This window comes from Rhodofomes roseus (assembly GCF_022264815.1).
Source record: "Rhodofomes roseus strain CIRM-BRFM 1785 chromosome Unknown C8Q71scaffold_29, whole genome shotgun sequence".
Taxonomy (NCBI): domain Eukaryota; kingdom Fungi; phylum Basidiomycota; class Agaricomycetes; order Polyporales; family Fomitopsidaceae; genus Rhodofomes; species Rhodofomes roseus.
Genome location: NW_025952985.1, coordinates 94,825 through 115,839, shown reverse-complemented (window position 1 = coordinate 115,839; position 21,015 = coordinate 94,825). Strand labels below are relative to the sequence as shown.

At 55.0% G+C, this 21,015-nt stretch overlaps 7 protein-coding genes across 7 annotated transcripts; 4 read left to right on the top strand and 3 right to left on the bottom strand.

Annotated features, from left to right (window-relative positions):
* Positions 1-2,028: 2,028 nt before the first annotated feature.
* On the bottom strand, positions 2,029-4,578 carry C8Q71DRAFT_320582 (phosphatases II). The gene is made up of 9 exons (XM_047917790.1): positions 4,288-4,578; positions 4,161-4,224; positions 3,776-4,088; positions 3,211-3,726; positions 2,985-3,157; positions 2,832-2,931; positions 2,689-2,778; positions 2,126-2,634; positions 2,029-2,071 (listed from the first exon to the last, which is right to left on the bottom strand). Exons 1-8 carry the CDS (start codon positions 4,423-4,425, stop codon positions 2,181-2,183), a joined length of 1,848 nt encoding a protein of 615 aa, XP_047774006.1. The 5' UTR covers positions 4,426-4,578; the 3' UTR covers positions 2,029-2,071; positions 2,126-2,180.
* Positions 4,579-4,689: 111 nt separating this feature from the next.
* Positions 4,690-8,730, top strand: C8Q71DRAFT_784314 (chitin synthase-domain-containing protein). Its single transcript, XM_047925028.1, has 4 exons — positions 4,690-6,424; positions 6,494-6,729; positions 6,782-7,644; positions 7,697-8,730. Exons 1-4 carry the CDS (start codon positions 4,795-4,797, stop codon positions 8,400-8,402), a joined length of 3,435 nt encoding a protein of 1,144 aa, XP_047774005.1. The 5' UTR covers positions 4,690-4,794; the 3' UTR covers positions 8,403-8,730.
* Positions 8,618-10,246, bottom strand: C8Q71DRAFT_911063 (Alpha/Beta hydrolase protein; the record flags this gene model as incomplete). Its single annotated transcript, XM_047929116.1, has 5 exons — positions 8,618-8,659; positions 8,725-9,046; positions 9,103-9,629; positions 9,684-10,067; positions 10,126-10,246. 4 exons carry the CDS (start codon positions 10,244-10,246, stop codon positions 8,942-8,944), a joined length of 1,137 nt encoding a protein of 378 aa, XP_047774004.1. The 3' UTR covers positions 8,618-8,659; positions 8,725-8,941.
* Positions 10,247-10,462: 216 nt separating this feature from the next.
* C8Q71DRAFT_784309 (Alpha/Beta hydrolase protein) lies at positions 10,463-12,576 on the bottom strand. The gene is made up of 6 exons (XM_047925027.1): positions 12,299-12,576; positions 12,095-12,236; positions 11,647-12,021; positions 11,060-11,595; positions 10,827-10,996; positions 10,463-10,773 (listed from the first exon to the last, which is right to left on the bottom strand). Exons 2-5 carry the CDS (start codon positions 12,213-12,215, stop codon positions 10,943-10,945), a joined length of 1,086 nt encoding a protein of 361 aa, XP_047774003.1. The 5' UTR covers positions 12,216-12,236; positions 12,299-12,576; the 3' UTR covers positions 10,463-10,773; positions 10,827-10,942.
* A 347-nt stretch (positions 12,577-12,923) lies between these two features.
* Positions 12,924-14,294, top strand: C8Q71DRAFT_716471 (asparaginase; the record flags this gene model as incomplete). Its single annotated transcript, XM_047921105.1, has 5 exons — positions 12,924-13,152; positions 13,251-13,303; positions 13,353-13,940; positions 13,996-14,146; positions 14,197-14,294. 5 exons carry the CDS (start codon positions 12,924-12,926, stop codon positions 14,292-14,294), a joined length of 1,119 nt encoding a protein of 372 aa, XP_047774002.1.
* A 755-nt stretch (positions 14,295-15,049) lies between these two features.
* On the top strand, positions 15,050-16,799 carry C8Q71DRAFT_320400 (endo-1,4-B-xylanase). Its single transcript, XM_047917789.1, has 8 exons — positions 15,050-15,478; positions 15,546-15,636; positions 15,690-15,816; positions 15,870-15,892; positions 15,945-16,091; positions 16,143-16,447; positions 16,504-16,560; positions 16,612-16,799. The coding sequence occupies exons 1-8, from the start codon at positions 15,203-15,205 to the stop codon at positions 16,672-16,674; spliced, it is 1,089 nt and encodes a 362-aa protein (XP_047774001.1). The 5' UTR covers positions 15,050-15,202; the 3' UTR covers positions 16,675-16,799.
* A 907-nt stretch (positions 16,800-17,706) lies between these two features.
* On the top strand, positions 17,707-19,194 carry C8Q71DRAFT_716230 (endo-1,4-beta-xylanase; the record flags this gene model as incomplete). The annotated part of the gene is made up of 8 exons (XM_047921088.1): positions 17,707-17,985; positions 18,049-18,139; positions 18,191-18,317; positions 18,375-18,419; positions 18,450-18,604; positions 18,665-18,969; positions 19,022-19,078; positions 19,126-19,194. Coding segments are annotated over 8 exons (1,128 nt in total), but the record flags the coding sequence as incomplete, so codon positions are not given.
* Between the last annotated feature and the right edge of the window lie 1,821 nt (positions 19,195-21,015).

Sequence of the window (21,015 nt, the reverse complement as noted above, 5' to 3'; positions counted from 1 at the left end):
CTGAATGATCTGAGTCATCGCCTCGATCAGGGATATGCGCGGTGCATTATCTATGTAGGTGGCAGAGCTCATTGAAAGTCCCATAATGTCTTGGATAGGTAGGGGGTACATCGCTTTGAGGCTGTAACATTAATGCCATTGACTAACAGCGCTTTCTCGATACTACTTGAAATGACCTAATTGAACTGATGCCCATATGCATGCATGCGCACCGCGCACTGGCTGCTTGACGAAATCCATCATCCTCAACAGAGGCGATAGACGACTTCGACAACAAGGGGCAATGGCTTCATGACTGTAATCACATCGCTTAGTATGGGCGCATTCGGCGCTCATAAAGTACGCATACCACTGAGCGTCAAAGGACCGCGGAAACGCACTGGCCCGCTCTGTCAAATGTCAATTGAGTGGGGTCGTCAGCAAATCCTGAGACACAGTGGTACTAGCAGACATCCGTCAGAGCCAAGGAAGTTTCGACGCAGTGCTGAGGCATAGCCTGACATCTGGTCCAGGTAAGAAGTGAGCGCGTCCGAGACTATGCCATATGATGGTGATCATATGTATCATGCTAATCACGGACATGTTCAAACACCACTCACCGTATACGTATGCACACACAGCGGCAGATATGCGGGGCCTCAGGAGACGCGGTTGTCAGTTGAATTTTAGACTGTGTCCCACGTATCGGAGGAACAGATGACAAACCATGACTAGCTTCTCTAGCCCGTACGGGCACGGATCCGGACTCCCTGCTAGAAACCGGGAAGACCGAGCAGAAGTCTAATTTGAGTCTAATTAAACAAGTGATATACACACGCCGACGTCACCGTACGGACATGTTGTCGAGTCAGCGCATGGTATATGTGTAGCTGACTGCACACATCCACATTCAATATCAATATGAAATGGCCCACCAGCGACACTTCGAAACTTCGGGCTCGTGGCAGTGACCCGGGAGCATTGCACTGCATAAGCCTAGAATCATTTGTGCCGACAACTCACCCCAAAGTACTGCTCAGATTCTCTGTTCAACGTGCGGTGCTCGCGCCATCGCCGCATCTCCGGCCACCAAGCATGCTGTCGGTGGAGTTCAATGCTATCACGTTGCTGCTTATCATGGCAAGAGCGTATGGCGCACATCTTCCGGTCTATCATGTGAGAAAGCATTAAGCAGGCACGTTGCCGGACCCAAGCGTGTGGGTTGCGAGTTGGCCGTGCTTCCCGTTTCCGCGTCCTTAATCCCATGCGTACTAGCCACTTTGGTATGGTTACAGGCATACTGCGATCATGCTTCGATGGGACACTTACCGGCGGGAATAACAGCGCGCGTCTGTCCGCTCAATATAAAGCGACGTCTTAGGGCCACTAGCCGAGGACCACGGGTGTACAGCAGGATCCTTCACCATGCGCTTCTCTTCTAGTGTTGCATTCATCCTCGTTATCTGCGCCACCTTCGTGACCGCTCTCCCTCAAGCCTGCAATCCCCAGGTGCCGGCGTGCGGGCACTCGGATGGGCCCAAAGCCTAGAGCTATTATTCGCTGTGGGGGTCTGGGACATATGCGGTGGTCATTGGTCTGGCAAGTGATTCTGCATCGGTGCACGCTGATTGTTATGGCTCATCAATATGTAGCGTGATGAAGAAACATGGATGGGACGGAAGACTTGCAATGCAGCGTACGACTGAGTCGTACCAGCAGATGTACGGAGTGTTCTGGCAAAGTCTTGGGTTGTCATAATCTCATGTTGGACCACCACTAGATCTGCCCTTGCTGGTGTGAGTGAGTACGTGAGTTGTTGAGAATTGATCCACGCACCTTCGAGTATCGGATTTTCCGCCATGCAGCGTACAGTAGTGCCACGGCGCGGATGTTGGCATATACGAACATAGACAGACAGACTGCTGTAGCGAAATAGCGGTCTCTGAGGCATTCGTGCTCTGGAACGATTTTGGCGCTGGTATACATCATTCTACGCCGATTGCGAGTATGCTATAGGGTGCTATAAGGTATTTACGAAACGCAAGTAGCGGTCTATATGCTATACAGAAGAAACACGACACCCGAGTGACAACTAAGTAATGGTCATCAGGCATACGTACTCCAGCAAACAACGGAGTCGACTCACCAAACCGTATGCACCATTAGCCAAATCTACAAGCCGAATATGCACTGTGGTCCGCTCAATCCACGCACCCCAGCAAGTCCTGCTGCGAGAGATGCGCGTCATCGATCTGTACGGGTCTTCTCCTCTGATATCTGACAAAGTCCGCGAGAAAACGGACTTGTTCGTATGTCTCTAGAGCCTTGGGACTCCTTCGTCGTCGCACGACAGTAATGACGCGCTCCAACAGCTGCAACGTCTCTTCGCCAATGGCCGGTGCTGTGTCCACCATCTGAGCACCCATACTGAAAAGTTGCTCGGACGCCGTGAATGCCATCGCGGAAGCGTCGATCCAGCCACACAGCCCGAGCTTTAACACCCAGCAGCAAGCGACAAGCCCAGCACGGCCGACACCCCCACGGCAATGCGCGAGAACGTGTTTGCCGTTGAGGGTGTACGACTTGATGAGCTTGGTCAGTTGGGCGTCGAAGTCGGATATTGAGGCCGGAGTAAGACCTTCTGGGGTGGGAATACTGAACATGGCTCAATCATGAGCGAGGAACGGCTACATCACATCTGAGACTCACCGCAAAACATCGAGTCCTAAGTCGTCGGCGGTGGAAGAATACTCTGACCAAGGAACCCCGAGCAGCTCCAACTCCTCGTCGTCAAGACAACTATGATTCTGCGTAAGCAATAATTCTACGAGTCCAATGATAGTACGACCCACCAGACTATGCACGTAACACCATAATCCTTGATCCGCTGCAGATCCATCCGCAAATCTCTACATACGCCGCATTTACCTTTGACCGGGCCATTCAGTCTCACTGAACAAGGCATCAGGCGGTCTGTGTACGATGGTATGAGTGATGCGACAAACCTTTCTTCCCCGGACACGAAGAAAGGTACAGGTTCCCTAACGACCACGGTTCGGGAACCAGAGGAGGAACAGGCGGGAGTCCGCTGGACGACGCTTCTAGTGGCGGCGCTGCCAATCTTGCTCGAAGATCAGAGTAGGAGTTGGATCGCCGCTGCTTTGGCAAGGTTCCTAGCCTGTTGACCAGCGGCATGAGAAACGCCTCACGGTAGACTTCGACACCACTTACCCTTCACACGTCGCGGAGGCTCCGATACTTTGGGACGTGTCCGACGTTGGCCGCGTCAGCACCGAAGACGTAGAATGTGATCTCCGAAGGGAGTCTTTCGCAGGCGATACCTCGGCGTGGAGATACTCTGACGACGCATTTGCCGTCCGGGCTGTCATCACCGGATCGGTCTCCGATGGGGTAGTTGTCGACAAAGGTCGGGGTCGCTTTCCATGAGAGCTAGCAGTCAGCTGCAGCGCTCGACGCAGCGTTGGGTTGTTCCACAGGAAGTGGGAGAGCCGTCCGGAACGGGCCAGAGAGTGCATCGGGGAGCATGGAATAAGCTCCGCCATGCTCGTTGGACATGGGTATGGACGCGAAAGGGAGGGGGAAGCGACCGGACCACCGGCCATAGTGATGATGCGGTCCAGGAAATGTGTGTGCGGCAAGTCGAACATTATCGGCGAGTCGCTGTCATTTCGCGAAAGATGCAGGGATATCATTCGCAATACATCAAGTGGTATAATGGGTGAAACACTGCCTAGGCGGTCAGCGAAGTTCAACATCGCTCCTGAGCTGGGCTTACTTGATGGGGTGCGAGCCTGACGTTTTGATCGACGGCTGGTCCTGGAATGTCGAAATGAAGCCGGACGGTGGAACGAGGGTTGAAGATATTGCAGCATGGATCTCCTGCTGTATGTCTGGTATAGACGTCGGGCAGCCGAGGGGCGGCTGATCCTGGGACTCTGCAGCAACGACTATTATCGCTGTAGAGGTCGCCGCTCTTCTCTCACATAGCCACCAAGCTTGGCGAGTTGCGTACCGTGCCTGGTGTGCCTGTAGCTGCCTGACGCGTTCCGGCATCTGAAACGAGAATGGCACGTATACAACAGGGCATCCTTAGGCATAGACACATCCAGGACACATCTGTCACTCGACTTGGCCATGCACAAACTTCGGGCGCTGCTCACCTTTTGGCCCGAATTTGAGGCGACTATACTCGCTCGCATGATGTTGCGATGCCAATCGAATGAGCTATAGAGTTGAGATTCCGTTAAATTGGCTGTGTCTAACCCTCCTCAGCTTTACACAACGTACCTGGGCAAATTCAACGACCTTTGCTTCCGACGACCATTCGTGAGAGCCGGCGTCCGGGAGAAGTTCGAAGCGGCCTGGGCTCGACAGCTGCAGTGTGGGGTATGTTTCGGTTTCTAACATAAGTGAGGACATCTGCATAAAGCCCGAAAATTCAGGAAAAATCAAAGAGTGGATGCGAGCCAACAGTAGGATGCTCTATGGTAACAGAATGAAAGCGAGATGCACGTCCAGGAACACAAACATCGGTTAACGTGGTAGATCATTGTTGCGCTACCCCATCAAAGTGATTGCTTAATATGGAGGAGTAACAATCAACACAAATACAACGAGACACTAGTAATTAACGGGTAACAAAACAGTAACAAAGGGATAACAAACTTACTTACTTGTAACTCTCGAGTCCTTGGCAGTTTCCCGCACCCGCTTCGTCGACGACCACCACATGCTCGCTGTCTAACCCGCTGTACTCGTCGTTTCCCCTCTTTCACGACCACACACTCCTTTGCTATGGCTACTCGGTCAGCGACCAGAGTACGGTACAACGAGCCAGACGTCACTCCGCGCGTCCTCAACCCGGGAGCGGCAACCATCCGTCGCGCGAAAACCCTCACTCGTCCGGAGCGCAATGTCGCACCGGTACCCCTCATCAATCCCAAATCCGCTCACCTTCCAGCCGGTGCAGCTGCTCCTGCTGCTGAAGATGAGAGCCTCGACGCCTGGCGCATATTCTCCTTCATCGTTACCTTCTGGGCGCCAAGTTCACTTCTACGTTCCATCGGCGGACTCGACGACCGACACAAGGTCCAGGCATGGCGCGAGAAGATGGCTCTCTGCTTCATCATTGCGTGCCTCTGCGGAGTTGTTGGGTTCATCACTGTCGGCGCGCAGAAGGTGCTCTGCCCGCAGATCCAGCAACAGAGCACTGGCCGGTACGTGCGCAAGGGCAGCGTCGGCCTCGTTCTCGGCGTGCAGGGCTGGCAGATGAACTTCACATACCTGAGCGAGACGGCTGTCGAGGGACTCGGTGTCAACTTCACGCAACTGTTGCAGGAGCCCGGGCAGGACATCACACCGTACTTCCAGCGGTCAGCGGCGGATTACCCTGCCTGCAGCGGGCTCTCATTCCGTGCGGCGGCGGAGAACCCGTGCACGACCGTGACACCGTGCCCACTGGGGGCGCTCAACTCGTCGTCGACATTGGCGGGGATCGGGGTGATGAACACGTCGTTGATTGTGGGATACGACTGGGACCAGGTAGCGGCGTTGGATAACTACATGGTGCTGGACGGTGCGGTGCTCAACATGAATACGTACATGAAGCTGCATCCGAGCGCGATCCCGTCCGACGCGCTGGACGCGGTGATCCGGACGGTGCTGACCGCGCCGGGCGACTGGGGGCGGGACGGGACACGGCTCTTCTCCTACCACGCAGACGTTGCGAAGGCCATGCCGTGCGTGATCCAGCGGTACTATGCAGGCAACATCGACAAGATTACGCCCGGTTGCCTGCTTTCCAACCTCATCCTCTACGCCGGCCTCATCGTCATCCTCGGACTCGTGCTCATTCGCTTCGCGATGGCGTGCGTGTTCTCGTGGTTCGTCTCCGAACGACTGTGCAGCCCGCCCGACAGCAGGCAGCTCATGCAGTCCGCCATCAGCCCAGCTGTACTCCCGGAAGGCGCCAACATCTCGGTCGACAACGTCACTGGCACGGCTCCCTGGGCTGGGTCGAAGAAGCTGGGTAAGCCGAGGGGCAAGGATGTTCGCTCACTCACGTCCTCCGCGTCTACCCTCGTCAACGAAGCCGGCACCATCCCTTCCACCATGACTCTCGCGCAGATAGGCGCCGAGCTCTTCGCTGTATGCCTGGTCACGTGCTATTCCGAGGGAGAGGAGTCCCTCCGTACGACGCTCGATTCCATCTCCACCACGACCTATGCCGACTCGCGGAAGCTCCTGTTCGTCGTCGCTGATGGGATGATCACTGGTGCAGGTGAAAAGCGGAGCACGCCTGACACTTGTGTGAGCCTGCTTGAGCCGGACCCCCGGTTTGGGAACCCGACACCGATGAACTACATTGCTGTCGGCGCTGGGGCAAAGGCGGAGAATAGAGCAATGGTGTATGCAGGCCACTACAGTAAGGATCCGTTTTTATATGGCTATTTGAAGATAGCCTTTATAATGCGGTGCTAACGGCATTCCATAGCCGTCGCCGGGCGTCGAACGCCGACTGTGATCATAGTGAAATGTGGTACCGAGGCCGAGGCCGCGACTGAGAAGAAGCCGGGCAACCGGGGCAAACGCGACAGCCAGCTGATCCTCATGAATTTCTTCTCCCGCGTTACGTTTAACGATCGGATGACGCCTCTGGACTTCGATCTATTCCGGAAGATACACGTCCTCATGGGCGTCACGCCGGATTACTTCGAGGTCTGCCTAATGGTGAGTACGCCTGTGCGTCCATTCCTTACGCCCCCTTGACATATCTTCTCAGGTCGATGCGGATACAAAGGTCTTCCCTGACTCCCTTTCGTATCTGGTCAATTGCATGCATCATGACAACATGATCATGGGCGTCTGCGGGGAGACCCGTATCGCCAACAAGCGACAGTCGTGGGTCACCGCAATCCAGGTCTTTGAGTACTTCATTTCGCATCATCTTGCCAAAGCGTTCGAGTCGGTGTTCGGCGGCGTTTCCTGTCTGCCGGGATGCTTCTCCATGTTCCGACTCAAAGCCCGTCGAGACACAGGCGACGATTGGGTTCCACTCATCACCAAGCCCGAGATTGTGCAGCAGTACAGCCAGAGCGTAGTGAGCACGCTGCACCAGAAGAATCTGCTCCTACTCGGCGAGGATCGGTTCCTGACCACGATCATGTTCCGTACGTTCCCCAATCGCAAGATGATCTTCCTACCCCAGGCCCGCTGCCGCACCATCGTCCCGGACACGTTCTCTGTCCTGCTGTCCCAGCGCCGGCGGTGGATTAACTCGACTATTCACAACCTTATGGAGCTCGTCCTCGTCCGGAATACCTGCGGTACATTCTGCTTTAGCACCCAGTTCGTCGTCTTCATGGATCTTCTCGGAACCGTCGTTCTCCCCATCGCAATCGCCCTCACGTACATGCTCATCGTCGGTATGGCGCTGGCACCACCACAGTCGTTCGAGGAGGCCATCCCACTCATCCTGCTCATCGCGGTCCTGGGTCTACCTGGTATCTTGATCATGTTGACGACGAGGAAAGTGGTCTACGTCTTCTGGATGATGATCTATCTGCTCGCGCTGCCCGTGTGGAACTTCATCCTACCCGTCTACGCTTTCTGGCATTTCGACGACTTCTCATGGGGTGAGACCAGGTAAGAGGTCATTCGAATTGACTGAGGACAGTGATATTGACGTCTCACGCAGAAAAGTCGAAGGGGAGGCCAAAGGTGAAGGCCACGACGCTGCAGGCCACGCAGCGTCTGGGTCTTCTGTGCCATTGCGCCGATGGGAAGACTGGGAACGCTCGCGACTGCGCAAGATCCGTCGGGAGGAACGTCGGCGCAAGGACCTCGAACGGATGCACGGGGCGTACATGAGCGCCAATGGCGAACTGACCGCCAGACAAGAGGTGTTCAGCCAGTACGATGGTTCTGACACTGTCTCAGTCGCCTCGTCGGACGAGGACCAGTGGGGCGCACAAATAGGCGGTTATAACGAGAACAGCACAGCGTATCCGCCACCGCCCACCAGCCTTCAACAACATGCTTTCGCAAGCGCCGAGTCTATTGCGGCCGCAGATATGCAAGCGATGTTAGACGCAGGTTTCGATGAGGAATCGTCCCCACCACAATCCCGAACGCCGTCACAAGCTCCTCGTTACCAGCTCTCCGATGGACCTTCTCTCGACGTCAACGGGTACGCCCCCCTCTCCAGATCCGGGTCGCCAGGTCCACCTCCTGGAGTCAGAGGTCATGCGTTCTCACCAGTTTCGCCTGTCAGACCAATAGGTGCCGTGAGCACGGCTGTCGACGGCGAGTGGCGGGGACACGCGAAGAAGCGGAGTGCCGGTCGCGCTGACAATGGGGAATACGGGCCATTAGGGCCTCTGGATCCGGGTGCAAGAATATGAAGACAGTGACTTAGTTGTTTATATTCTTCTTTGACAATCTCAACGTTTCGGTTCATCTGTATTGGGGGCGTTCATACCCATTTGTCTTTGCCATCATATCCCACTCGCTGCAACCCCCGTCACCTTACAATACGTAGTCGGCCACGAGCCTCGTACATACCTCTGTCTCGTGCATCCATACATACCATTCGCCCGTAATGGGGTCACCTGCATCTCTGTCCAACGGCTGTTGCATTTTTGGATGTCGCTTTACTTCCCTAATCTACTGTGAATAGCCATAGACATAGCGAGTAGGGAGTGGCAATGTATCAGAAATTCCCACCTGTTCTGTGTTGAGGGAGTCTTTGCTCCCATGCGAGATCCGGATTTCCAACAGTGCTATGATGAAGTATCGGATGCGGAACTAGACGATAACACTGTACGCTTGTTCGAATGACTGTACGCTTCTTCGAATGTGACCCCAATGCCTCGTAAGTAAAAGACTGCTTTCTCTAGTCGTGTCTTACCTACGGATACCTATTGGTTGGTACATGAGTAGCTCAGATGCTAACATCTGCCATCATCTTCACTTCTGGGTCGCGGTCGGCGCTCCATATAATTTCCGCTAGTAGCTGCATTGTACGATCCGGATAATCCCAGTGCGGCTAAAGGCGAGCGCGTGAGCCAGGAGGCATACATGCGATGTGTTGGTGGAACATACGAAATGATTAGCACCTTTAATCCGGACGGCGTCTACGCGCCTCCCATTCGCGGGCCAGTCCTCTTGATATGCCTTCAGAAAGCCCCAGGATGGCACGACAGTCCCACTGACTGACATGTCACACCATAGTAGCAGCACCCGCAACTGTGGCCAAACGGAGGCGTCATGGAGTGCAAGGTGCATACTGTCCGTGTACACCGTGCTGTCCAGCAGCTCATAGAAGATGTGCGAACGCGCGATCACGTCTTCGTTGACCACCCGGGCTAGCTCCTCGGGCGACATGCGATGGAGCGTCGGTGTCTGATGAGATGGATATGCCATAGGCTCTCCTGTGAGCCCGGCACATAACTCCGCATAGCTGTGAGAAGGGAGGTCGTCCAATACCGCCGCAGAGTGCGAGTAGTATCCGGAGACCCATCCGGGGAAGTAGTCCTTCTTTGCTTCGGGTGTCATGGACGCGTCATAGAAGGGATTGTAGTGTTCCTCGATGGGGGCCATGGGAGCACCAAAGACGCGAGGACTAGGGTCTTAGAGCAGATGAGTAATGCCTGCATGTGTGGTGAAAGTAGTGAATTCCTCACCGAACAGAACGAGTGCTCGCATGTATCCTGCCAAGAACTCCCTATCGTCGGGCTGCAATTCCTGTGCGCGTGCAACGCAAGACAAGGCCATCTTGCACCCCCATGACCAACCGGACAGCGATATCCCGCCGCGGCGTATGCTGCCCTCTTGTGCACCGGACGACAAGGGTGGGATATTCTCCTTGCGGATATACCACAAAAGAAACGTCACGATCTCGAGGCCTCGGGCCCGAACTGCCGCTGCCTGCCGTTCGGAATTTGTACTACGCAGATCGTCAAGCTCTGACTGCGAATAGGGAGTAGATCTAGAGTAGTCGCGCATGTTGACTGCAACGAGTCGCATGTTATGTTTCGCTGCTCGGGTGAGTAGGCGCTCGAATATGGCTTTGAACAAGTGCGTCAGCATTCGCCAGGGTAATACGCATGGTCGGTCGCGACTTACTCCCTGGGAAGCCTGCACCATGAATGAGAACGAGAGTGGTATAATCGGAGGACCCGGGTGGGGCGCTGGTATCCTCATAGTAGCACTGCGAGCCGAATTTGTCGACGATCGCGAGAGGCATGGCAGGTTACGCAGGTTGCTGCCCGAGATTCCGTAGACCGAGGGTTGCTCGTAGTGCAGCGCTTGCGTCAGGGTATGACTGTAGTAGCATTTATACTTTTCACAGTTGAGTGCCACACAGGACAGATGCGGACTAGCTGTGAGATGACATTATTATCTGGCGCAAAGTCGATGTCACTTGAGCGAGCCACTAGCGAGAGATACGTTCCTCGGCACCGCAACAAAAGCGCACATCAAAATTACACCCATAGAATGCCATTGGGCGAACTTATCAGGGTACAGGTAAATGAGCGATTGGGCGATAGTGCAAACTAGGCACTTCCGCCTTCTCTGGAATTCGTTATCGACTGTCTATGGTAAACAATACGTGCAGCATCACTTGGATTAAAACATGAGGTGTAGCGCACCTCTCCACAGTCTGAGTCGTGTCATACTTCACTCAATTGACGGATAGTCACAGAAGATGTGCAGCACAGCGAAGTACAGTCAGCGCCTGTTGAATTCATCGTACTGCATACGGCATGGTACCTACGAATTGGCTATCAGATGTAATACATGAGGCGCGTAAGGGGTTGACTCACAGCACTCCTTAGTCTACCGGGGCTCGACGTAGCCGAAAGCTATCGGACATATTGCAACAGATCGCGCTCACGCATGCATCATTCGTCTCCTGACAGCGACTACACCCCTGAAGGGTTCATATGTTTTCAGCCAAAACACGCATAGTCTGCTCGGGCAAGTCGACATGTGGCTGGACAATGACGCCGTATCCATGAGCCACCGCAAGGACGCTGAAGACCGCCGTAGCACTTACGAAATGGTTGCCACCCTCGAGCCGCACGGTATGGATGTGCCTCCCTCCCTCCGGCCACGCCGTCCTTGCATGGCGCGCGATGTCCCATGAAGTATAGATGATCTCGCCGAGGGTCATATCTCCCCAAATCAGGCACACCTGCATGCGAGGCCAGACAGATCCGTCCTGCAGTGCGGCACGCGTGTTCTCCCTGAAAAGCTCCATATCGATGAAGTCTGGCTGGTAGAGGACCTGCGAACGCGCCCAGACGTGGTATGCCGATGTCGCGGCTATCTCTTCCGCAGACAGCCGCTGGAGGGTAGGGATCTGAGGCGGCAACGGGTTCTGGATACGCTCCGTCGCCAGTCCAGCGTCCACCTCTTCGCGGGTAAGAGATGCGAAGGCGTCTAGCAGGGTCGGTGAATGAGCATAGTATCCGGAGACCCAGAGCGCGAACGCCGCTGCTTGTTGCTCCCTGGGGAGTGTCTGTTTCCGTATGGGATTGTGTATCTCGTCGAAGTAGGAGTCAGCGCTGATGCTTGAATGCGGCGCAGGTTCTGGGTGGCTGTCAAGAAAGGCGCGTACACCAGGCCTTGGATCCGGCTCACCGTATATCACTAACGCCCGCATGTAAGCCTCTAGGAACTCCTGATCCTGCTTTGAAAGTTCTGTAGCACGTGCGACGAAGGACAGGGACATGGTGTTCCCCCAGGACCAACCGAGGACGGAGATACCTCCGCTAGTTTTCTCTCCGTCGAGTCGTAATGGCGGGATGCTCTCCTTTCGTATGAACCATATAACGAAGGCGGCGATCTCAAATCCGCGTTTATGAAGCTGGGTTCGCTGGCCATTCCTGTCGGGCCCTCGCATAGCAGCTAGTTCGGCATCGGTGAACGGCGTGGAACCGGGATAATCCCGCATGTTCAGCGTGACAAGACGGACATTGTGTTGCGAAGCATACGGAAACAGTGCCTTGAATGATGCTATGGGACAGTCATAAGTGGCCATAGGGACATGATTGCTAACGGTGACGCCAGGATACAACTTGAAGCTTACCGCCATGAATCAGTGCCCCATGAATCAGGACAAGGGTCGTGTAGTCTGTGGAACCGACCGGAGCACCAGTGTCCTCGAAGTAGGATTGTGTCCCATTGTCATCGATCGGCGCGAGCGGCATAGTGCACGATCTTCATGCACTCTGAAGTAGGCAGACACAAGCAGAGTCAGTGCTAACTGGGACCTCATATATACCATACTTACCTTGCGATCGCGGGAAATCTGCGTGCCACGCAGTCATCTGTTCATGGATTTAAGATACCTGGTAGCCTGTTCGACCCGCCGCTAATTTCAGCGAATTGTCCGAGAGTACGCAAGACATGTTCCTGTTCACCATTCATACCACTGCGAGATATGAAGAGACTATGAAGCGGTTCTGGAACACAGTTGGCACACCGTCTTGTCTTGTACTGTACATGAGCTATGTACGACGGTGGCGACCAATTGCAACTCGAAGCGAGCGGGAGGAACGCAACGGCAGCCGGGCCGCGGCAAGCGGATTGCTCGGGCAGACGCCGCAGACGGACTTCAAGTTCCAACTCGAAGTCGTACGTATGTATCTTTCCTACCTGCCACTCGATTTCTGCCTGCCTGAACGAACATATTTTCTTTGACGTATTTATACTGTCCAATCAAGGGCTGCTACGCGTTGGGCAGGAACATTGCACAGCGGCGGCCCGACGGCTCGCGTGGGCACAGGCACTGTTCGGCCACTCACACCCTTATCGCAAGTCTGAAGATCAATGCGACCATATACCTAGTCCTCCTTATTCTGGCGGTCTAATCATCGCTCTAGTCAGGTTGGACCTTCTCCTCGACCCCTGCAGCCATGGACGAGAAGCAGGCTCTGTTGCGCGACGGACCATCCAAGGGCGAACGCAAGTTCACCCTGGTCATTCACGGAGGGGCAGGGACCATGGACAAGAGTCGGTCTACCCCTGAACTGCGGGCGAGTTACAAGGCAGCTCTCAGCAGGGCATTGCTTGCCGGTCACGAAGTGTTGAACTCTGGAGGCGAGGCAATGGACGCGGTGGTCGCAGCGGTGTCGTCCATGGAAGGTGTGTACCCATACGCTGCCCGCGAACTGCTGCATTCCATCTATGTCACCTCTACGCCATCTAATTGTTTTCTGATGCTCTAATGTACGTTCTTTCAGACTGTCCTTTGTTCAACTCCGGACGAGGTGCCGTCTTCAACACCGCCGGCAAAGTAGGTCGAAATCTCTATATTGTGGATGATCGCTCAACGTTTCCCCCAGAACGAACTTGAGACCTCTCTCATGGTCTCCAAGCCTCCCTCTTCGCATCCTGACATCCCAGAGACACGGCGTGGGATGGGCATAACCCTCATCACGCACGCGCGCAACCCCTCCCAGCTCGCCCGTGCGCTCTACCTCTCGCCAGAGACCGTCCCACACACCATGATGTCCGGCAGCAACGCCGAGGCCCTCGGAGCCGCGCAAGGCGTGCAGCTGGTCGACAAGAGCTACTTCTTCACCGAGGCGCGCTGGCGGGAGCACCGCCGCGGGTTGGGTCTGCCAGAGGAGCCGCTCCCGTATCCGCCGAGGACTGACGATGAGGTTGTGCCGAAGGAGCTATTGGACCAACTGCCGACGGGTACGGTTGGAGCGGTCGCGCTCGACGAGCGTGGTTGTATCGCGGCGTGCACATCGACTGGCGGGCGCACGAACAAGCTCGTCGGGCGTGTGGGCGACACACCGCACATGGGTGCGGGCTTCTGGGCGGAGGAGTGGCCTGTGAAGGGCTGGATAAAGCGCACGTGGAGGAAGGCTAGAGGGAAGGCAGCCAAGGTTGCAGTCGGCGTCAGTGGGACGGGCGACGGCGACGTGCGTGTCTCGTCTGCATGTCGGCGGCTCTGCGTGCTAATTATTGGATTGTCAGTACTTCATTCGTCTGGCGACCGCTTCGACTATCGGGCGGCGCATGAAGTATCTCAACGAGTCGGTTACACAGGCGGCAAGGCACTGTGTCGAAGAGCTGCGGCACGATGGCGGGGTTGGTGGTGTCATTGCGCTTGACAATCAGGGGAACGGTAGGTCATTCGATCCTCTCTGTGCCACCACCATTCACTCGCTCCTCTAGTCGCACTGCCCCTGAACTGCTCGGGAATGTATCGCGGCGTCATTCGTCCAGACGGCGTTCCCAAGACAGCTATATTCGACGATGACGAGCTCGATTGACTTGAATGGTCGGCTCCGATCATAAACGAACCCTTGTTTCCATCTAAAGTGTAGGTTTCATGTAGCCAGAGACGGTTCGGAGGAATGGTCTATTTACGTGATCTCCCTCTGCAACGCACAGCGAAGTTATACGAATTGCCTGATTCATATACGGTGAGTACAAGTATGCTTGCCACAAACACCCAGCCTGCTAACCCCATTCGTAGGTCTTCTCGCACGTTCATTGAACTACCTCGACCTTCGCGCGGTGTTCCCCATTTGCCCATAATCGCTGCTCTCTCACGCAGCAGTCAAATCATCGACACCCGTGATCATGATGGTCATGCTCGTGCAGCTGGCTCCGAGCTTACTCCTTGCTGAGGAAAGTTGGTGTTCCTGTCTGGTTTGAGCGACGTTTCGTTGGCGTATTCTCGAGCCGCCCAGGGCGCCATGGTTGCATCCAACGTTCGCCAGTCCATGTTATCGCTCTGCACACCGATGTTCTCTACGGATTGAGAGCCTACGACGCGACACCGACGCAACATGCACCATTGTGACACCGACGCAACATGCACCATTGTGACACCGACGCAACATGCACCATTGTGACACCGACGCAACATGCACCATTGTTAACTCTGCACCTGTTGCTCTATGGGACTTCATCCGAGGTAATGCCTGACGATCAATCCGCAGTGGAGAGAACACTGGTCACGTCCGTCGTCCCGAGTGGGCCGCTACACTCTCCACGGATGATCCTAGCAGCGACGTGCACCTCCTATGCGATGTCTCTGCATGGTCCCGTCTATTTTCGATCCCCGTGTCATGTTCACGCTCTGCCGATGCGCTCGCAGAGAGCGGTATAAAGAGGGCGTGCACGGCAGTGTTGCCCTCCGTGTCGGCCAGATTTTAACCTCACAGGTATAGCTATGCAGTCCGCCCTGGCTCTCTTCGCGCTCGCTGCGGTCGCCCCGCTGTCGGCCTCGGCACTGCCCGCGACGGCGACGGCAGCTGCCAGTTCCGCCTTGCCCACCGCGACGTCCGTTGTGTCCGGCCTGAATGCGCTTGCGCGTGCCGCTGGGAAGCTCTACTTCGGGACGGCGACGGACAACACGACGCCCGAGTTCACGGACCCGACCTACTTGTCCATTCTGGAGAACTACAACCAGTTTGGCCAGCTGACCCCGGCAAACGCTATGAAGTGGGTGAGTGCATGGTTGAATGTGGACTTTACGGTTCTTGCTCACAAGTTCGACTTGATACCGGCTACAGATGTACATTGAGCCTGAGGCTGGCGTGTTCAACTTCACGCTTGGAAATCAGATTGCTGACCTCACTGAGGAGTACGGCATGGTCCTCCGAGGCAAGTCAGACTAGTCAAACTACTTGGTTGTTAGATTTTAATTGCGATATTAGGCCACAACGGCGTCTGGTACGAAGAGCTCCCAGGCTGGGTCACATCGACCGACTGGAACGCAACGGGACTCGCGTATGCTGTACAACGGCACGTCAGCGGTATTGTAGGGCACTACGCTGGCCGAGTGTAAGTTTTGCCACTTCTTCCGACGGAACAGTTATTGATCACTTGCAAATCAGATATGCTTGGGATGTCGTCAACGGTACGTTCACCATTGAACCTGAGTCAGAAGATACGATCGAACGTCTGTGCAGAGCCGCTGAACGACAATGGCACAATGCGTGAGGATCTCTTCTACAATGCCCTCAACACGACCTACATCAACATCGCTCTGGAGGCTGCGCGCGCAGCGGACCCGAACGCCAAGCTCTACATCAACGACTACAACATTGAATACGTCGGTCAGTGCAATATTTGAGGGGCAACAACAATCATCCTCACATTGTTTGCAGGGACCAAGTCGACAGCTATGCAGAACCTGATCAAGCAGTTGCAGTCCGAGGGTGTTCCCATCGATGGTGTCGGCATGGAGTCCCATTTCATTGTCGGTGAGGTGCCCACGACGCTCGTGGAGAACTTCCAGGCCTACGAAGCGCTTGGACTCGAGTTTGCAATCACTGAGCTTGACATCCGCATGGAGCTCCCGGCGACCGACGAGCTCTACGAGCAGCAAAAGCAGGATTACTACACCGTCGTGGACGCCTGCTTGCAGGTCTCGGTGTGCCGCGGCGTGACTGTCTGGGACTGGACTGACAAGGCAAGCACAAATATTTGTATGATTGAGCCATCGTGTACTAATACTCTGGGATTTAGTACTCGTGGGTTCCGAGCACATTCGCTGGCTACGGCGATGCATGCCCCTGGGACGCGGTAAATTCCCATGATCTGCGGTGACCGAGCGGCTCTAACGCACCCATTCAGAACTACACGCGCAAGCCGGCATACGATGGTATTGCTATTGCATTCGAGGGGCAGAGCATCTAAGTGCGCGGGAACTGTACTTGGCGTCGCTAGGTTTCAGGGATGAAGTAATTGTCACAAGAAAGTCGAGCAGGGACACACAATTCTGACTGCACCCTCAGCATGTGCCACATGAGAGGCAGAACACGCATGGAACAGCTTGCGATGTGGCGCTGACGTTCCGCTGAAATGTCGCCGAATTGTCGTCGATTTCACGCCGGACTGCGGAAGCTTCAAGCAGAACCCAACTCAGCGGCGGGAATGATGGGGTTCCTTATCCGGAAATGTAGCAGGCGTCAAAGCTCTTGGGCAATAGTGACAAACAAATCTGCGTGGCGGGGGCCGGGGAGGCGTCGACGCTCATACCAGGTATGTTGTTTGATCGGCATTCAAAACTCGCCTTTCTCCATTCGCGAAGTCACTTCGACGACCAGAGCCTCATAGTCCTTTCACGCACAAGATGATTGCTTCCACTGTGACCATTCCGCTCGCATACCCGGGCCTGGCGGGCCGAGATTACTCCTCGCTAATTGAAAGGCATGATTTCAAGAATCACACCACCGGTACACAACGCTGATTCGCGCTGATTTTCGTACCATCTCGACTTTTGACTTGTGATACCTCAGAACATAGTGCAGCGTGAGTACTACCGTCACCTCAATTACTCGCCACACTGAGTTTCGCAATTAGATTGGAAGGATTATGACTCGCGCCCGCACAGTCTCGGCAGTCATGGGTCCGAATCACAAGCAGTACCTACCTCGTGCATACTTCCCATTCCGAGAAATCGCCCAACCGCTCATCTGAGCGCAGTGGCAAGGTCATGTCTCGTTCACGAGTCGCCCCCAAGTCGCCCCTCGACGCGGGGCACATGATCGCGGCGCGGCTAGTCGTCAATAACGAACACGCCTCCGTTCTGCGCGACGTCTGTTGATGCGTCTGTCCCGTACGTTCGTACCTGGTATCAGGGGAATCCGCGTCTCAGCTGAGGGACTGCAAAGGCATAAATTGAGACGTTGCAACATAGAGCCCTCCTATAGCTAGCGTAGATCTAGGCTGCTAACCATGCAGTTCATCTTGACTTGTCTTGCTTTTGCTGCGATAGGCCGTGTGTCTGCCTTGCCTGGGTCGACAACCGCACCGTCCAGCGCGGCACTTCCTACGGCGACCTCTATCGTGCCCGGCCTGAACTTCCTCGCACACACCGCAGGCAAGCTTTACTTCGGGACGGCTACGGACAACACGCAGCCTGAGTTCGATGACACCACGTACATACGCATCTTGGAGAATTGGTGGCACTTTGGCCAACTGACTCCTGCGAATGCTATGAAATGGGTGCGTTCATCATCAGGGTCAGCGAGAAATTTGACAGTGACCGATGGAATCCCTTCATGACAGATGTATACGGAACCCGAGCCCGGAGTGTTCACATTCGACCTTGGTGACCAGATCGCGGACCTTGCACATGAATACGGCATGTTCCTTCGAGGTGAGCTCTCTGTTGGCGTGTGGAGAACGCGTGTTGATAGGCTGTTGCTAGGGCACAACGGGGTATGGCACGAAGAGCTTCCAGACTGGGTAACGTCCACCGAATGGAATGCCACCGGCCTTGCAGAGGCCGTCCACAGGCATGTCAGTGGGATAGTCGGGCACTATGCAGGTCAAGTGTAAGTGAACCGCTGGGGACGATACATCGGTTCCCTAACCAATTTCATGGATGCTAGATATGCGTGGGACGTTGTCAACGGTAGGCCTGGAAACCACATACGGTAAACTCTGAAGCGACTAACCACTGTAAGGACTGCAGAGCCGCTGAACGACGACGGCACGATGCGTGAAGACGTCTTCTATGACACGCTGGGCGAGAGCTACATCGAGATTGCCCTGAAGGCGGCACATGCAGCAGATCCTCACGCGAAGCTCTACATCAATGACTACAACATTGAAAACGTCGGTGAGTAGGCCGACGTTGCATGGGTCTGACGGGGAGGACCTCACTCATCTTGCGCTGCAGGAAATAAGTCGACGGCGATGCAGAACCTAGTCAAGCGGTTACGGTCAGACGGCGTCCCTATCCATGGAATTGGCATGGAGTCGCACTTCATAGTCGGAGAGGTCCCTACAACCCTCGTCGAGAACTTCCTGGCGTACCAGGAGCTCGGTCTCGAGTTCGCAATCACTGAGCTTGATATCCGCATGGAGCTCCCGGCTACCAGAGAGTCATATGAACAGCAGAAGCAAGACTATCACACCGTTGTCGATGCATGTCTGCAGGTACTAGCGTGTGTTGGTGTCACTGTCTGGGATTTCACCGATAAGGTGGGTCTGCACGGTGTGTTAGGTCTACTGTCTGATCGCGTCGTTTGAACAGTATTCTTGGGTACCGGGCACATTTAACGGCGAGGGTGATGCTTGTCCATGGGACTCGGTGCGCATTTACTCCTCTTGTGAGGATTTGTTCTTACACGTCTACAGGATTATCAGCGCAAGCCCGCCTTCGATGGCATCGCTGTTGCCTTCGAGCACGGGAACATTGGTGCATGAGAAAAAGCGTATGGTTTTTTGAGGAACTACGACAAATAGAACTATTCGGCCTAGTCTTAGCGATCAATTTTATTCTCCACTCGAGCTCCGCCACCGCTGACTGATGTCCTAAACCGAACCATCGGGAGCTCGTCTGTAGGGAACATTTGTCCATCGTGTTTCGAAGCTATCCGATATGTATCTGGTTTTTTCAAATTGAAATGGTGGGTTAGAGTCCCACCGAGATTGAGCACGGGGCATGCACGACAGTGGATGACTCGGAACCACCGTTGGTATGGGTCAGCCCGGAGTTCTGCCGCTCACAGACCACTTCCAGCGGTACTAGCAGAGAAGAGCAGAGACGTACATGTGTCCCTGATTTTGTGTGCGTTTATTTGGTACAGACTACGATGTATTCAAGGGGCGAGTTGCCGTCAGAAACCCTGCCTGCCAGCGAGGTCCGCCGTACTTGTGGCCTTCGGGAATGGATGCCTGCTTTTGGTAATTGATGGGCGTCAAAGGCTTCGCACAACAAAGACAAACAGACTTGATGCCGCCCTCGGTCTCTGTTCCTCACACGCTACCGCGACCTTGGCACATCTCAGCAAGGCCGTTGCTGACGTTGAATAGTACTAGATTCGTATTATATTGCATCCATATGCTTTTTTTCTCCGTCTCAATTGAGTGCCTTGCCATGGACCGTGCCACGGACAACTTGAAGCACGGCCCGTCTTGGCGAAGGCAGCACGGTGCTATACCCCACAATGGCCCACAAAGCGCACTTGTACAAGTCCATGGAAGCTTTCCGAAAGGAGTAGTTTGTGCTGTATGCAGGCGGATTGTGACAAATGACGTCTTCGTCCTGTGAGTCTTCCATCGCTCGCCGGTACAGCTCCCTGGATGATCTCCTCTGGCCTGGTCGTACTAGAGTGTCAAGTGATTTATCACATTTCATAGATCCTTCTCCCCCAAGGGTTCCAGTTGTCCTTGATTTTCCGGGAGCGTGCACCGACCACAGCTGGCATTCTCGCCGTGCCGGATTGGTTGAAAATTACCGGCGGTAACGAGATGCCAATTGCCCAGATCTACATCGACTTCCGTAAGTTGGACTTCTTCCGTCCTCACGCATGCTGACTTCGATGCTCAGGCCGTGAGCGCTTGACCTCTATCGGACTAACGGTATCACAGGATCGTTGCACGGAACATCATGTCCTCCCCTCGGGCCGCTTTTGCCCAGGAACATCGCAACGACTGTCATGGTGATTAATTCTCACCATCCTCCATGTCCATCGACCGCAGGCTCGGACGAACACACATGGTCCCTCGCTATAATGACATAGATTCCGGGGTCACCCGTGGGGTCCCAATACCACCTCCGCGTGAACCTCGCTGTTCTTCATTCATTTCCACCATCATTTCCCTCCTTCACCCGTGGCTGGAAGCCCGAAGTTTGGCCTTGCGGCAGAGTTGAAAGGCCCGGTCGTTTGCAAAAGCAGTCTGTGTGCTTCGTCCTCCCTCCACATCTTCGTAAACCTGGTGCGGACATCATGAAGTCCTCTCAGGCTCATCCCTCCTTGACCTCGTACCTCCACCATCTACCGTTAGGCGCCCGCTTATCGGCCCCCATCTGCCCCATCTCTCGCCCGTTCCCTCCTCCCTAGTGTCAAGACCCCTCCAACGGGGCCCCCACAGTCTCTACGACACCATCGACCAACTCGATCGACAATCGGGACTGCGGACGCCTCACGTTGTTCGCAGATTGCACCACTCGATCCTCTCACCCCCTCATTAACCGACTCCGCCACGCCCTCCGCGTCGGGACGACATCTATCTATCCCGTCG